This window comes from Salvia splendens, chromosome 10 (genome assembly GCF_004379255.2).
Source record: "Salvia splendens isolate huo1 chromosome 10, SspV2, whole genome shotgun sequence".
Taxonomy (NCBI): domain Eukaryota; kingdom Viridiplantae; phylum Streptophyta; class Magnoliopsida; order Lamiales; family Lamiaceae; genus Salvia; species Salvia splendens.
Genome location: NC_056041.1, coordinates 7,492,760 through 7,508,921, shown reverse-complemented (window position 1 = coordinate 7,508,921; position 16,162 = coordinate 7,492,760). Strand labels below are relative to the sequence as shown.

The 16,162-nt window shown below is 37.6% G+C and overlaps 3 protein-coding genes across 5 annotated transcripts; 1 reads left to right on the top strand and 2 right to left on the bottom strand.

Moving 5' to 3' along the window:
* Positions 1 to 480: 480 nt before the first annotated feature.
* LOC121750976 lies at positions 481 to 2,304 on the bottom strand. 2 transcript variants are annotated; one of them, XM_042145677.1, is made up of 3 exons: positions 2,169 to 2,304; positions 885 to 1,258; positions 481 to 796 (listed from the first exon to the last, which is right to left on the bottom strand). In XM_042145677.1, exons 1-3 carry the CDS (start codon positions 2,215 to 2,217, stop codon positions 620 to 622), a joined length of 600 nt encoding a protein of 199 aa, XP_042001611.1. In that variant the 5' UTR covers positions 2,218 to 2,304; the 3' UTR covers positions 481 to 619. The 2 variants fall into 2 exon arrangements, with proteins under 2 accessions (XP_042001611.1, XP_042001612.1); XM_042145678.1 differs by having other exon boundaries at positions 885 to 1,314; positions 2,169 to 2,297.
* Positions 2,112 to 3,692, bottom strand: LOC121750928 (GDSL esterase/lipase At5g14450). Its single transcript, XM_042145593.1, has 4 exons — positions 3,374 to 3,692; positions 2,889 to 3,274; positions 2,529 to 2,802; positions 2,112 to 2,458 (listed from the first exon to the last, which is right to left on the bottom strand). Exons 1-4 carry the CDS (start codon positions 3,618 to 3,620, stop codon positions 2,214 to 2,216), a joined length of 1,152 nt encoding a protein of 383 aa, XP_042001527.1. The 5' UTR covers positions 3,621 to 3,692; the 3' UTR covers positions 2,112 to 2,213.
* Positions 3,693 to 8,919: 5,227 nt separating this feature from the next.
* On the top strand, positions 8,920 to 14,904 carry LOC121750893 (E3 ubiquitin-protein ligase RGLG2-like). Of its 2 annotated transcripts, none has more exons than XM_042145547.1 (12): positions 8,920 to 10,367; positions 10,937 to 11,486; positions 12,364 to 12,448; positions 12,528 to 12,668; positions 12,749 to 12,862; positions 12,940 to 13,037; positions 13,492 to 13,571; positions 13,655 to 13,760; positions 13,846 to 13,973; positions 14,092 to 14,284; positions 14,422 to 14,478; positions 14,568 to 14,904. In XM_042145547.1, the coding sequence occupies exons 2-12, from the start codon at positions 10,995 to 10,997 to the stop codon at positions 14,646 to 14,648; spliced, it is 1,575 nt and encodes a 524-aa protein (XP_042001481.1). In that variant the 5' UTR covers positions 8,920 to 10,367; positions 10,937 to 10,994; the 3' UTR covers positions 14,649 to 14,904. The 2 variants fall into 2 exon arrangements, with proteins under 2 accessions (XP_042001481.1, XP_042001482.1); XM_042145548.1 differs by lacking the exon at positions 8,920 to 10,367 and adding an exon at positions 10,615 to 10,811.
* The last annotated feature ends 1,258 nt before the right edge of the window (positions 14,905 to 16,162 follow it).

Sequence of the window (16,162 nt, the reverse complement as noted above, 5' to 3'; positions counted from 1 at the left end):
AATCCAAAAAAGAATTGAAGAAAATGGCTCCAAGAAAGATGTCTAAAAATACTATGCACGATCAAAACAAAGTAAGAGAATATAAATTCAAATAGTAATACTCCCTGAGAAATGAGAAGTGAATTATGAGTATTAGGCTGATCATACAACATCCTAACATGGTCAACATACTCAGAAAAATCACATGTAGATTAGATCATTGCTTGCTAGTTTCATCTTACAAAATCTAACATCTAGCCACCTTTACCTAGAAACAACCCTTCATACAAATCACAGAAGCTTCGTATATGAACACCCGAAGCCTCCACCGGACCACCACAAGACCACCCATTCCAGCTCCAATACTTGAAGATAGACATCAAGCAAAGCCCAAAACCAGAAATGTCATCAATGATAACACATTCTTTGTGCTAGAAGATCAACGAACCTGACACCATGAATCCTAGTTTATACAGCTAAGGAGTAACTCTACAACTCAACTGATTCAAAACTAACCTCATTGCACTACCACTCAAGCTAAGATACATGTTGCATATCGCAGCCATTGTACAGTTTGCCCTAATTGCTACTTTTTTGTTTCAATCAGAAAAAAAAATCAAAATATTACACTTAAATATTGCTAAAGATGCCTACTTTGATCATCACCTAATCCGGCCATGAGCTCGTGTGGAGAAGGATCCCAAATCGGCAGGTCTATTAGCTGCTGCCTAACAATTGCCTCTTTTGCGCTGCACAATACTTCGGCTATATCACACATATTCGATACATTCACAATTATTGCCTCTTGCTCTTTAACCTGCAAATACCCAAAATTGACCTAATTAAAAAAATTAGAAGCTTCCAGAAACAAATTGTGGAGATGCTGAAGACTCTCCGGCGAGTACCTGAGAGAGAAGATCATCGACGAGTCTCCGTCGATAGGAATCCGCCGCGGAAGGCTCGCTGGAGCTTGAAGCCCCATCAGAAGACGTCGAGGGATGCAGCTCATGACGCTCCATCGATTGCGTAGAAGCGTTCTGCTCCATTGCCGTCAACGTGTTCGACAAAAGTTCCCACCGGCTGATCTCTTCCAAGTACCTCTCCCTCAACTTCAGCAGGGCCCTCTTTCGCCGTAAGAGGCGGTGGTTCTGCTCCGAAGCCGGAGGGGCGGCGACGGTGGGTTCGAGGCGGGGGCGCTTCTTGCGCTTGTAGACGAAGCCGTCGTCGTTTATGAGCTCCCAGTCGTCGGGATTGTCGTAGCTAGCTTCAGTGGCCATAGCTACAAGAGGAAATTTTCGGTTCGTAAATGCAGGGGAATTCAATGGATTCAGTTTCCTACAAAAATATTCAAAAGATCGCAAATTATTTGAGCGGTAAACCTTGAAAAATCAATTTAATTTTATCGTAGAAGCTTGAAGTGTCGAATATTCTCATTTCACCCCTCTTTTTATTCAAAATCATGGCTCGCCCCCTCTAAAATAGGAATTTGTAGACTGAGACGCATTCTCGGAGATATTTAATCAAATTATTATTGAGCTACATGTGGATGACTACAACTTGTTTTGGAGCTAACATTGAATTTTCCTTTTTAATTAATAATAGTAATTTTTATAGAGGGTTTTAGTTGTGAAATAAATTTAATGGACCGGAACGATTTGTCATGAATTGTTGAATTGTCCGGTCTGGTCCGGTTCGGCCGTGAAAATCATAGTGAAATTTGGCTTTTTTGCACCGCAAAATTGGCATGTTCAGTCATGAACTGCCAACTGGCTGGACCATTCCATAATTCTTTTATTTTCTATTTTTTCGTTTATATCTTATCCTATTAACTTTTCCAAAGTATAAAAGTTCATTATTGATGCATAGTTATCTATGAACATGAGTACTAATCTCTTTGTCCTATAGAAATAAGTCATTTGGAGATAATACGAGTTTTAACATGTAAGAGTAATTGATAAAGTAAGAGAGAAAAAGAAAAAATAGTGTAGTGAATAGTAGAATCATATGATAAAAGTAAAAAATGAGAAAATATTTATATAAATGGATATAGATTATTCTATGGAATGATAAAAAAAAAGTTGTGCATATATCTATAGAAATAGTACTAGTATTATTTTTATTTTTTCAAAATGTTGATTCTAATGGAGTAATTGTTTTTATAAATCACGTCAGCACATGAATTGAGTTACCATTAAAGTGATTTGATAATATCTCTACAACGAAATGGGCCCTTCTCATTTATGGCAAGCTGTTGAAGCCGCAGTCATCGGATCGGACAAATTTCCGGTCAATATACGGTTGACGATCCACTGATTTGCAGCTTCGGTGTAGTGAACGCCGTCCCAGCTTATAACCGACGAAACATTCCGACAAGAATCTGCGTATACTTCCCTTCCATCAACGTTTCCTCTGTTCCCGCACCAAACATCGTACCCGATCCCATGATAGCCGCAGCATACATCGAAAGGCTTCCCAAATCCTGCAACACTCCACCTTTTAGACCACGTTGCAATTGTGATTGATTCAACAATTTGAACAAATATAATCACCTTGATTGTTAACTTGGCTGATCAAATTATACTTGGCAGCATACATATCAACATACACTACAGCTGCATCAGCCAACTCTGCTCTAAGCTTCACGATTTCATCCTTGAGCTGTTTATTAAACTGCATACAAATTTCGTTTTGATACTTCACACATCCGATCTCGTCTAGATACCCCGGCTCCGGATCTTTAACCTTGCTCGTTGCCGCCGGCAAACAACCGATTGGTCCCGTGTTATGTATCCAAAATGTCCTCGCCCCTCTCACATACAGACCCTACAAAGAGTCCTTAATTTGTCTATCAATAAATGTCTCATTATTGGAAAATAAAAAAGAGAGGATCGAGTAAGTGGTCAACTTACTTTCACTTGTGTGATAAACTGGCTCACTATTTTGGGGAGAGCTTCTAGTTGGATTTCCAGGCTCATTGTTCGTATCCCAAAAGCGATGTCGTTTTGGCCTATGTCCAGTGTGAAGAGAGCTTTGGAGATGTCCTCATCAGGTTTTGGCAGTCTTTGTTTTATGAATTCGTCCTTGGCTTGATTGTAGGCATAAGCTGATCTGTCTCTAAACTGTGTGAAATGCTCGATTTGAATGTCAAGAGAGAAAGGGCTGATGCCGTTGGCAGTCCATGACTCGTTTGGGCGCTGAATGGTTGCACCTCCCGTTGCAAAATTTGCACCATGCTTGTAGTTCGATCCGATTGAGTCTAGATATGGGCTTAGGTATGGTATTCCCAGCTCCTCAGCTTCAAAAAGAAAATGAAAAACATGAACGGTTTATATTAAAAGGTATATTCAAGATTAATCGAGATTGTTGTAGGTGAGATCAGTTAATTTTTCATTACCGATGAAGTCGATGATGAGGCGGCCATCGGAGGCTCTTCCAGCCGGTCGATGGAAGTAGGTGATGCCGGAAGGTGGCCCCGGCGGATAAAATGCTGCTGCTATTCCTCCGGTGTCTGAATTGGAGTCGCCAAAGTTGTAGATTGCAATGTAGTTGCAAGGTGTTATCTCATTGCCTTTTGTTGACAAAAAATATACTACCATTAAAACCAAACACATTAACTTCATGCTATTCCCTCCACTCACCATTGATCTTCGGATCTAGTATTTTGATGTTGTTACATTTCTCAAGTAAAATGAGTCTACTATAATACTACCGAGTCTCATTATTTCCCTCAATTTATGCTTTAATATTATAATTCCACAATCCATATCTCAAATAAAACCCAAATTATACAATTATTTTATTTTATAATTATCATATACTTCATCCGTCCCACTTAAAGATGATCCATTTTCCATTTTAGTTTATCTCACCCAAAATGACTCATTACTAAAAATAGAAGTCATTTTATCTCTACTTTATTTCATCTCTACTTTATTTCATCTCTATTACTTTATTCTCTCCACCTAACATATAAAATAAAAGTGCATAAAATCTCGTGACGCTCAAGGAATGGGTCATCTTCCTTGGGACGGAGGGATACTATATTTATTTTTATTTTTGTCGTATGTGAAATTAATATAAGCAACTAAAAATGTAATTAATGGAATGTAAAGCTTTACATTATTAAAATTCATAAAATTATGTTGCTTGAAAATTAAATTTACTGCTACATAATCTAACTTACTAAAAACTACTTCTCCAACATTGGAGAATGATGAAATTTGTTAGTGCGTGACCAAACTTATCCAATGAATTAGGACGCCGCTATCTGTTGTAATCATTTGTATTTTGTAGTACTAATGGATCGAATAACAGATTCCTCGACCGGAATCGAGAGGCTAGCCGTGTGGGTCTATTTAAACCAGATCACATAAAGGTTGTAATTTCCTTAACTGAATAGGCAATGATAAAGCAGAAAATGGTAGCCACAGGCCCAAAATAGAAATATATTTCTATAATATATTTTAATGCAATTAATTATGAAATATATTTTAATGTTTAGAATAGTACAGTATTATACTTCTGCATGGAGTGATGGAACTACTAAATGCATAACAGGCCAAGCCTCACTCATTTTTACCTTTTTAATAAAAACTAACAAATTTATATTGTCTTTAGACTCTCTACTATCTATACTATTTTTTTAGGGAAATAATATATGAGACTCATATTGAGATCTAGTGCATACTCTTATCTTATTTAGCTATAGAAAGTCTCCTATAAATACGAGATTCCTCATTTTAATTATTTATTCAATGAAATACAAGAATGGTATCTAATCCACTATTATTCCTTCTTAAAAAGTAATGGACTCCAATGAAAGAAGGTAAATTAAAAAGACAAACAAAAATAACTAACTTTTTACCTTTTCTATCAAGAAGAGGTAAAGATACATTCTCAAAATGAAAGAAGGTATAATACCTCCCTATATACCCTTTTCTATTGGAGCATGAAATTTTATAAAGAAGAGGTAAATATACCTTTTCATTTACTCTTTCCCTTGGAGATGCTCTAACAGTTGGCCAGTGATTATATAATATTGATACAATTGAAATTAGGTCTCTTGGAAAGTCAAGATGGTGTCTTCCCGTGTACCCTAATTTCAGGAGTAGTTTATTGTAATTATTGACATAATCATGCTACTTTGATCATATTGTTGTCCACTATTTCTATACTGGTACTGTTATTCATGATACGCTACCAAATCAAATTCATGTAATTAGTGACCTAGCAACTCATTAGCCAAGCCACTTAAGTAGTATTTCAATGAACAACTTCATTGATTAGTTAGTTGGATAAATAGATACTAAGAATCATAGTTGCAATTGCCACTATAAAAAAAGTATCAATACCTGAAATAATGGAAAGATTATGTGGAAGGTAAGGTGGAAGGTTAATCATGGGTTAGCGGTGGGGTTAGAGCAAGTGGTTCCCCTTTATTATTATGTGTTGACCTTTTAATCTTTTTATAGTAGTATTATATTGCGCTTATATGATAATTTTATAGTTAGAGGTAATTAAGAGTGGCAGGTGCCAGAGAATGCTCAAGGAAAGTTAATGCTAATTTCTACCAAATTTAAAAATGAAACAGTAGTATGGTATTATTGAAAATGAAATAGTATTAATTTCAAGGCCGTGTTCTTCTTCCATCCCTGGCATGGTTATGGTGGCATACTAGGTGTTCCTGAAAAATCAATCAATTAGAAATTGAAATGAATAACACGATCCCACATCGAATATACTATAACTGTGACAAAACTAAGAGCAACAGGAGACAAATAAAAGGAGTATAAAGTGCATAGATGTGATTCGAGTTGAGAGATGCAGGAGCTAGCAATAAGCGGGTGATGGATCAGAAAATTAGGAGATGTGATTTTGGGTTGAAGAGGGTCCCCTATCAGGTTTAAAAAACAAGAGTCCATCTGGTCCCTTGATGCATCAGATCTAACGTTCCATATTTAGAAGAAACTTAAATCTAAGGGATAAATAGGAGAATAAGGCTCCCCTATATATATATTTCCTTTTCATCAGAAATTTCATAAAATAAAAAGATCACATGAACTAATCGCATCAACGGTGCTTGCAAGGATTCGTCATTTAGTCTCCCTAACTGGTTCTTATCTGTAGCAATATTCATATGTTTGGTTCGACACATGTGATTTCTAGTTGGCCCAAGAATTTGGCAAAGGCCCGTTGAATTAATGCCCATTTCTATAGTTACCCTTTCTTTCCAAAATGGTAGATTACGTATCTGCACAACTCAATCAGGGATATTAATTTTACTGAATTTACCTAAATAACCCCAATGTTGCCTCATTACATGGGACAATGTTGGAAATAAAAGAAAACTTGAGGGTAAAGAGGTATGTTGATTATTTCAATGAATCAAAGCAGTCCAACTAAACACATTAAATAATTTATTGAGATAATAAACATGCCTACCAAACTACAGATCCTAATATCCTAAACTCAAAAAAAGAACTTGGCAAACCAACCACATCATCCATCCTATTGTAAAAAGGGAAATTGCAATATTCCTTACAAAAGAGAATGATATTTCTGAATTATTAGACTTCTTGTAGAAAAAAGCTTGTAATATTATTTGAGTGCTATTTAATTTCCAAGTACGTTAATGTTACAACGTGATAATTTAGAGCATCCACAACCGTGCTCTTGCCAGCGGCACGGTTATGGGCCCGGCCCCACTTTTTCTGCCTGCTCTCTGGCAAGAGCACAATACCCACAGCTGTGCTCTTCCTCAAGAACGAGCACAATTAATTTAAAATTCAATTAAACAAAAACATTTCAATAATACTAAAATTCATTAAAAAAACCTAAATAATATTACAAATGACAAATAAAATAAAAACGACATAATTAAAATCCTAAAAATTAAAAATTACATAATTAAAATACTAAAAATTAAAAAAACAACTAAGTGTTGCCGAATTTCGCCCACATGTGTTTGATTAGATCTTCTTGTAGTTGATTGTGGATTCGGGTATCGCGCATTGTGTGCCTTGTCTCGATTCTCTGGCCAACCGTCGTATGCTCGCCTCGGCGTGGGGGAGACCTCGCTGTTGAGCTTTCGGCTTCGTCCTCGTCGTAGAAGCTAGCCGCCCCGGCCCTTCGTCGGCTATAATCTTGTTGTGTAAGATAATACACGTGAACATGATGTGGCGATATTATTCACGTACCATAGCCGAGCCGGGGACTTAACAATGTTGAATCGGGCTTGAAGGACCCCGAAAGCTCTTTCGACGTCTTTCCGTGCGGACTCTTGACGCTGCGCAAAAAGAACCCGTCTCGGGTCGTGCGGGTTGTTGAACGTCTTCACAAAAGTCAACCACCGTGGGTAGATACCATCGGCGAGATAGTAACCCATGTGTTATCTATTTCCGTTGATGGTGAAGTCGATCGCCGGTGCTACACCATTCATCACATCATTGAAGAGTGGTGAAGAATATAGCACATTCAAGTCGTTGTTGGATCCAGCAACACCGAAATATGCATGCCAAATCCATAGGCGGTAGTCGGCGACCGCCTCAAGGACAAGCGTTGTGCCGCCACCTTTGTGACCCTCAAGTGTTGCCCCCTCCAAGCAGTCGGGCAATTCTTCCACCTCCAATGCATGCAGTCAATGCTGCCAAGCATTCCGGGAAAGCCATGGACTGATTCGTGAAGACGAAGCAACCGTTGGCAATCATCGGTGGTGGGTGCCCGAAGGAATTCATCCCCGAAAGCTGAACGAATGCCCTCGCAAAAATTCTTTAGACAAAAGATTCCAGTGGACTCACTGATATGCAAATACTCGTCGAAGATGTCGGCCGTTTGCCCAGTAGCGAGTTGTCGGATGGCACACGTACACTTCTGCAACGGCGTGATACTTTGCCGGCCGGCTGCATCTGGACCTGTTTGGAAGAATTCAACACGTGCGGACAATGTGTTGACAATTCGCATGAACAAGCGCTTTGACATGCGAAAACGGCGCCTGAAGTAATCTGCCGGAAACCGCGACTGGTCGGTAAAGTAGTCGGCAACGAGCCTTTCGTGGGCTCCCTCCCGGTCACGATGGATGTAGCGGCGATTTGATCTGGTTCGTTGAGGAGGAGGAGCGGGGGTATTCGCCGCGACGTATGCTTCGTAAGCAGCACGATGTTGTTCGTAGTATTCTTGTTCTTCGCGCCCCGCTTCCGCCATAATATGGGTGAAATCCATTTGAGGTTTTGAGTGAGCGATGAATGTGTTGATAGTTTGTATTGTATGAGAATTATGAATGAGATATGAATGAGAGATGATTTGATGTGATAAATGAATGATGAATGTGTGTATTTATAGATGATTTTGGGGGAAAAAAATAAAAAAATTCAAAAAAATTCAGAAAAAACGGGAAAAAACGGCCATATTTTTGGGATTTGGAAAATAGTTTTTTTATTTTATTTTTTATCATTTTATCTAATTAAAAATCGAATTTTAAAAAAATAATAATAATTCAAAGGCAACGGCTATGCCGTTGCCCAATCGTAAGCCGCCACGTCGCCTGCTCGCTGGCACGGCACGAGCGCAGCGGCGGCGGTATGCGTCCTCGCCGCTGGCATGGACGGACGCGGGGCCGCCGTCCACCGTTGTGGATGCTCTTAAGTTCAAACAAATTAAGTAGTACATAAATCTTGTGTTAGAAATAATAGGAAAAAATTCCCAAGCCGTGTACAGACGGTACTCTAACTATTACAATCGAAAGGAAACTTTGCAAAAAAGAGGAATGAAAATTACAACGAAAATAAAGCAAACCAAATTTATAAGTCGAGTCAAGGAAAACCCTCTTTCCGCAAGACAAATTACACCCCGGCTAGTGCTCACGGAATGGCGTATTGTCCCCAAAGATAAAACGACTTCCTCCTAGCGTGTAGAAGCACCTCAAACCCGCTAGGCACCGGCGAACTTGATGGAGTTCCGAGAATCGAGCTAGACAATGCTCCTAAGACGCATACTATGATGTAGAGACTAGAGAGAGTAGAGAGAATATTTTGTGGTCTTGTTGGTGTGTCTTCTACTTCAAGATCCCAACGTATTTATAGGCTAGAAAAACAAGTGAAAGGTCTTGCAATCAAGACAAGACATAAAGAAAATGGGGTTGAAAGGCCAAAGGACTTAGCCACATGAAAGACCAAAAGCCTCTCTCTTTTTCCCCACATTTCCCATGTTTTTCCTACATCTTGGTGATATTTCAATGCTTTGACTTCCCAGTTTCCCAATACTATACTGTATTTTAAATCATTACCGACCATATTAAGATGAGTATGATATAGTACTACATTTTAATCACGATTAAACTTGTCTGAATCGGAGTAGTTGTTTAGATATTGAAATTTAGAGTTATTTACCATGCATTGACTGTAATTGTACCTAACTTCCTAATTCAAGAAAAGTGGACCATCAAACTTGATTAGGGCATCCAAGCCCCCTAGCTCAAGTGGTTGAGGAGGGAGACAAGGATACCGCGACATCCTGGAGGTCACGTGTTCGACCCCTGGGAGGCCCATCTTGGGGATTAATTTCCCCTGGGGCTTATGGATTCACTGGCCTGAACCCAGGCATCGGTCCAGAGTGATCGAGGGAGGCTGGTGGCCTGGACCCGTGCCAGGGGAAGGAAAAAGCTGGACCCCGTGCTAGGGGAAGGTAGGTGGACCCGTTGGTTCCCACCCTTGGCAACGAAGCGCAGCTAAAACTATTTTTTATAGATTAATTAATGTAGCAAAAATATTAAATTGCAAGAAAAACATGAAGTTGAGTAAAATTCTTGTAATTGACAACTTTAAAATCTGAATAGGTTAAACGGTGAGGTTTCACAATATCACACAACAATAAAATACTTGTGAGGATGTATGTGTAATAATGCCGAAAAATTACATATGAATGACCACTAATAAATTTAACGATATCATCTATTCATAAGAAATACTAATACTCAGTCTTGTATCATTTCATTGAAAAATATAAGTATAATACCCATGTAACTTAATTTTTTTCTATAAAATAATTACAAATAAATCAGCATTTTCTGTCAAATACAGTAATTGCAAAACCAGATTAATGAAAAGGGAAAACTGAATTCCAAAGTGAAAAGAGTTGGGGTGTTGCGTTGGAAAGAAAATGGCTGGAAATATAAGGAGTTCGGTATACTGTATACACCGTCCTCTTTCCCATTTCCAGTATCTATTAAAATAATTATAACCTTCTCAGAAGAAAATAATAATTCTTCAGAAAAGTCGAACTCTTTTCGCTTCTGATTCCGGATCATATTCCCTTTTCTTTCCGAAACAGATTCTGAATCCTGGCGTTGCCAAGTCTCTAGTTTTCGCTGCTCGTCTATCTCTTTGATTAACTTGGTAAGTGGGATATTGAAAGTTCAAAAGTTACAAATTTGATGTTTTTCCTACCTTTTAATGACGAGGGAGATGATGGGTTTTGACTGTCATTTCACATTTTTGCTTACATTCGAAGTTTCTTTGTTGTAACATTTTTTGGTGTATATTGCGTGTATCGATGTCTCTCTTCGTGGCCTTATCTCAATGTTTTGGAGTTGAGTGTATCTAATAAATATGGAGTAATATCAGATAAAATATTAGGTATAATTTGATAAGAGCAATTTGAAAGAGACTTGTATGATCTTTCAAAGTCGGTCCACCGTTTACCAGTACCCTGTTTCGTCTCTCTCGAAGCATCGAATTCACATTTTAATTGTGACTTTTCTTAGGGTGTATACTGTTGAATAACTCAGGCATCTATATATATGTGCTGAATTTGGTTTATTCTATTTTTATTGTTGCGAGGTTTTTCTTGATTCCCTGCTTTTGTATTGTGATAATTGGACTTATCATTTTGGTTGGGATGCTTTGTGTCGGAACTTTTGGATTATAAATTGACTGGTTTCTGTGTGATTCACTTTGTGGTGTAGGAGTATTTGATAATTGTGGAATTTTTGGGGGATTTTTTTTTCCTGATTTTCTTACTTGATGGGAAATAAAAGTTCGAGCGAGGGGAGTTGGCCACAAGCTTCAACAACCCAGTCTAGTTCTTCGTCGGGATGGCAGCATGATTATTCTCAGGCAACGGTTTCGCAGTATGCACAAAATTATCCTAAGCCGAATCAACCTACAACAACTGGTTCTAGTTCATCTGCAGGGTGGCAGAACGATGGCGTAAACACTGAATCATCGAGTTCACAATATGATGATCAGAACCCTCCCATAGCATATCCGTATCAAGAACCAGCACCAGCACCAGCACCAGCAGGATATCCTCAGAAGCCTCCTGTAGCGTATCCGTATCCAGCAGCATCAGGATATCCCCCGGTTGACCAGTTCAACGCTCCGCCCCAAGATTATGCATCTCCATCACCCGTGCCTGCCTCTTACCATATGCCTACTTCTCAAGTACATGTACCAAACAAGAGGTTTGATAAGAGGTATTCAAGGATTGCTGACAACTATCACTCATTAGAGGAGGTACGTGTGGTATTCTGTGGTGGAAGGCTTCAGAATTGGTGGTTTCATCTGATATCGCAAGTGATATGTTTGAATACTGTTATTACTCTGTTGAAATGAATTGGCCGGATGAAAAATTTGAGGGGGTATATCTTCCTAAGACAGTGGAGGTTTAGCTTCAACACCATGTCCATATAAAACACTTAAAATTTTCACCTTTGGTAGCTAAAGTTTGGAAAATTTCTCTGAGTCCAATTTCTCTAAAAAATTTGCAACTATTATGTTCCTTTAAGCATGCAAGGCATGAACTCCATGAGTCTACCTGGGATAAGATGTTTATTATGGTGGCACTACCTTTTATAGGCTTTTTAGGGTATAAAACTTGTGGATTTAAGCTGATTTCTTTGTTAGGTGGAGAAAACAAAACACCCTTTTGTTGCACTTTCAGAAATCATTTTGGGAGATGAATAAAGAGAACATACATCAAATTCTGAATCTCTTATGGCGTAGAGCCAAAACATGATAATTTATCTTTAAGTGGATGATGGAGAAGAATAATTCGATGATTATAGAAAATGCTTAAACTTCTTCCTTCAAATTGACTTAGCTAAATGTCATGATATCTATAATTCGAGTACTAGGGATGACATACGAATAGTCGCTGACAATTTGAAGGCCATATTTACGTGGATGTAGCATGAGTGGTCAAATAATTTTTATCTGAATGACCTTATTTTGAGTGTGCATTAGTTTTTTATTTTTATTTTTGTCTCTATTGTCATTTTCTCAATGACACATTTCGTTATACTTTCAATACGGTGGCCTATACATACAAATATGTGTGTCTTGAAAATTAGTCCTGTTGAGGAGATTCAAATATCGGATCTGATTTCTGCAGGTTTCTGAAGCTCTTGCACAAGCTGGCCTTGAGTCTTCAAACCTAATTATTGGGATTGATTTTACTAAGAGCAATGAATGGACTGGTAGGTTTATGTATCCATATAGGTTAATTACATTACTAGAACTTCTGGATAAATATTCTAAACTTGGTTTCATTTTTAGGCAAGAACTCATATAATGGTAAAAGCTTACATCACATTGGAGGTGGTCTGAATCCCTACGAACAAGCCATAAGCATTGTAGGGAAAACCTTGGCAGCTTTTGATGACGATAATTTGATCCCTTGTTATGGGTTTGGAGATGGTACTACACGATAAATTGTGTCTTTTTAAACCTATGGTTTCTGTAGCAATATGTCATCTGGTTCTTTGTTGACTTGGCAGCATCAACTCATGATCAAGATATATTTAGTTTTTATCCTGATGGAAGGCATTGCAACGGATTTGAGGAAGTTCTGTGCCGTTACAGAGAACTTGTTCCAAATCTGAAGCTGGCAGGTTAACGATTTAATCCATGTTTAGCCTATCTTATGGAGCTTGGTAGATCTTTTTGTCTTACAGTTACCTTGCTGCAGGCCCAACATCATTTGCACCAATAATCGAAATGGCTATGACTGTTGTTGAGCAGAAACGGGGCCAGTTCCATGTATTAGTGATTATTGCAGATGGACAGGTATGCTACCTTCGTACGTTGTTCATGTAGAGTAGTTGTGAGTGAACTGCAGTAAAAAATTTCCTCTTTCCTTTCAAATGAATGTTTATGTTGATATAGTTTTGCGTATTCTGAAATGTTGTGAAGTTCGAAGAAAAAGTCAAGAATTGAAGACTCAAAAAGCATAGATATTAGTTGTGACTTCCACAGAAGATGATTTTCTGGAATCTTTGTTTGAAGTCCTAATATTATGCTCACATATTTCAATATTTCGACATGTTGGGATTGGTTATTATTAATTGTTGTGAGAAGCTGATAATATCTTCTTAAGAGTTAAGATTTCAGCCAAGTCTACGCTTGCAGGCACTAGCTTACTCCTGATCTTTAGTAGGAGTAGTATATTTTTAATTTACACATCTCATTTATCCTGCCATTTGTATTTGTACTCGTCTCATTTATCCTGTCATCTTCTTAGGTCACCAGAAGTGTTGATACCGAACCTGGTCAGCTGAGTCCGCAGGAGCAAAAGACTGTTCAAGCAATAGTCGAAGCTAGGTAATATTAGTAAACACAAGCTATATTCTGTTTATCAACTTTGGAGTGAGCATGTTGAAGTAATGTTGCTATAATACCTGCAGCAAGTTGCCTCTATCTGTTGTTTTGGTTGGGGTTGGAGATGGCCCCTGGGATACGATGAAGGAATTCGACGACTATATACCTGCAAGGGAGTTCGATAATTTCCAGGTGAATCTCTTCTTCAGATTATACATTTTTAATTTGTTAGTATGTACTAGTATATTTTTCACTGATATGCTATTTGAGCTTTTAGTTTGTCAACTTCACGGAGATTATGGCTAAAAATACACACCAAACTCGGCAAGAAACAGAGTTTGCGCTTTCAGCATTGATGGAAATCCCTACTCAGTATAAAGCAACGATGGAGCTTAATCTGTTGGGGTAATCCTCTCACGTCTGTTTACTTGTGTGTATATTCATCTTGTCTGTAGCAGCAACAATCCCTTTTAGTCTGTTTGCAACACTCTGCTTACTTTTTTCAATGATTTGGGCATTTCAGTAGAAGGAAAGGGAACATTCCGGAGAGAATTGCACTTCCTCCTCCTGTCTACGGGGCAGCAGCATTTGGCGGTAATTCACAGCCCTCACCATCGCCAGCAGATGCTTATCAGTATAGCACTAGTTCATACTACGAGTACACTGCTCCTGCTGCTACAGCTCCTCCCGCTGCAAATTCTAACTATCAACACCAGGTAAATACGCACAATCATTTTTACACTTACGAGAACAGATTATGTATGTTTTGTAATATCAAATCTGCCCTCATCAACTGCTTTGTCTGTCAATCCAAGTGTACTATCAAGAACTAAATTACGAGCTCAATTTGCAGATTTGTCCCATATGCCTTAGCAATCCGAAGGACATGGTTTTTGGTTGCGGTCATCAGGTAATCTAGTTCTTTGATCTGCAATTCTAATGGAACAGTGATTGTTATGGAGATTGAATAGGACTGAGTTAAATCTCTTGTTTTTTTAGACGTGTTGCGGGTGTGGACAAGACCTTCAGCTATGCCCGGTATGCAGGAATCGGATAGAGACAAGAATAAAGCTCTACTGAAGCCTCTAGCAAGTAGGTCATCCAATGCAACGGTGCTAACCCTACCACCTGATTTTTTATATTGGTCGTCGACGTCGTACAGATGAAGCCATAGCCTCATTCACATTTTTTGGTTGCCAGAGAAAATGATGAAGAAAAGATCATAAAAACACTGCTGTTTGAGATTTGTTTTGCTGTCTCGAAGATTTGTTTGTAAATACAGTACTTTGTTGATACAGTTTGTTGTGCATCAATAATAGTATTTCTCTGTTCGGAATTTGCAGATTTGGATACATTTTTTTTTATTGATTCTCTGCTGAAGCACAATTGTACAAGTATATTTATGTTTAAATTTGTTTATTACTATAACTTTATATGGTGCATACATAAATTAAAAAATGGCGCCGATATATTTGAAAGTAAAGAAGACGAACAGTGACAAGTCTTGGTAGGAAATAAACATCGTATTAATGTATATAATGAACGTACATTATTGCACGGAGTAATTCCTTGTAACTTGGCTCAATCACACTATCACATTTACATAATTATATCTACTTATTGTAATATTAAATGTAATTGGTTATACATAGTTGAGTCATAATTGTGGATGTAGTTGTCACAACCTTAAATTTGACAGTGTAACATGTTACATATTCGCATGAATCATTTATTATAGTACGAGTGATTAAGGTGTTTTGTGCACCTAATTACTCTCTGGTTATCATATCTTTTGTGTTTGTGCTATATGGCCTATAAGTAACAGATTGACAGAACACTAAACAGAACCTAATTAAATCATTGCACATGTAATGTTTTCACCTTATCAATTCCATGTCCTATTGTCATTTCCTACTATTGATTTCATTATTTAATACTAGCAAAGTATTATTATAAAATTTCAATGTATTATTATATGAGTAAAAGAACTAATTAACATTTACTACTATACAAAATGTAATGAAAAATACTATATGCCCTACTTTTGAATAATCAAGCCAAATAATAATTTCTTTAACTAAAAAAAAATCCAATCCGACGTAGAAGTTAATTGTATTGGTGAATCGTAGTTAATAATTGAAAAATTAAACATCAAGTGATCAAGTACGACACATGAAATTTGAGGAGAAATAATTGATAGTTGAAAATGAAGCGGGTGACCAAAATTGATTTTGCCACATGTACTTCCCAACAAAAGTATGATCTATATTTATCATGTCAATTTGATTCCTAAAAAAAATATAAAGTCCTGTCAAATTATCAATGATCAACAGGGTAGGTATATATGTTACCTGAGTGTTTTTTTTATTATTCACATATACTATATTGCATTACTCGAACCCACCAATAGCATTGACGTCTTTCTCTCTAAATATATTGGTATAATACAAAAAAATCATCCATTAAATTTAGGTTTTTTTTTCCTTTCTAAAACCACCCAAAATTTGAATTTGTCAGCAAAGTTGGGGCACCAAAGTCTCTCTTTAATCTGATAAAGGTGTTGATAGTTTTTCAAATAGGTAGAATAGTTTGAG

Bases quoted from the DNA above. Each gene is read 5' to 3' on its own strand.
- LOC121750976 (XM_042145677.1), bottom strand. From the start codon at position 2,217: ATGAGAAGGGCCCATTTCGTTGTAGAGATATTATCAAATCACTTTAAT. The intron at 1,259-2,168 runs GTAACTCAATTC...TTCCTCTTGTAG, and splicing joins ATTATCAAATCACTTTAATG to CTATGGCCACTGAAGCTAGC. The intron at 797-884 runs GTACTCGCCGGA...GGGTATTTGCAG, and splicing joins TCGATGATCTTCTCTCTCAG to GTTAAAGAGCAAGAGGCAAT.
- LOC121750928 (XM_042145593.1), bottom strand. From the start codon at position 3,620: ATGGTGAGTGGAGGGAATAGCATGAAGTTAATGTGTTTGGTTTTAATG. The intron at 3,275-3,373 runs GTAATGAAAAAT...TTCTTTTTGAAG, and splicing joins CCTCATCATCGACTTCATCG to CTGAGGAGCTGGGAATACCA. The intron at 2,459-2,528 runs GTGATTATATTT...GGAGTGTTGCAG, and splicing joins CAGCCAAGTTAACAATCAAG to GATTTGGGAAGCCTTTCGAT.
- LOC121750893 (XM_042145547.1), top strand. From the start codon at position 10,995: ATGGGAAATAAAAGTTCGAGCGAGGGGAGTTGGCCACAAGCTTCAACA. The intron at 12,863-12,939 runs GTTAACGATTTA...ACCTTGCTGCAG, and splicing joins TCCAAATCTGAAGCTGGCAG to GCCCAACATCATTTGCACCA. The intron at 14,285-14,421 runs GTAAATACGCAC...CTCAATTTGCAG, and splicing joins ATTCTAACTATCAACACCAG to ATTTGTCCCATATGCCTTAG.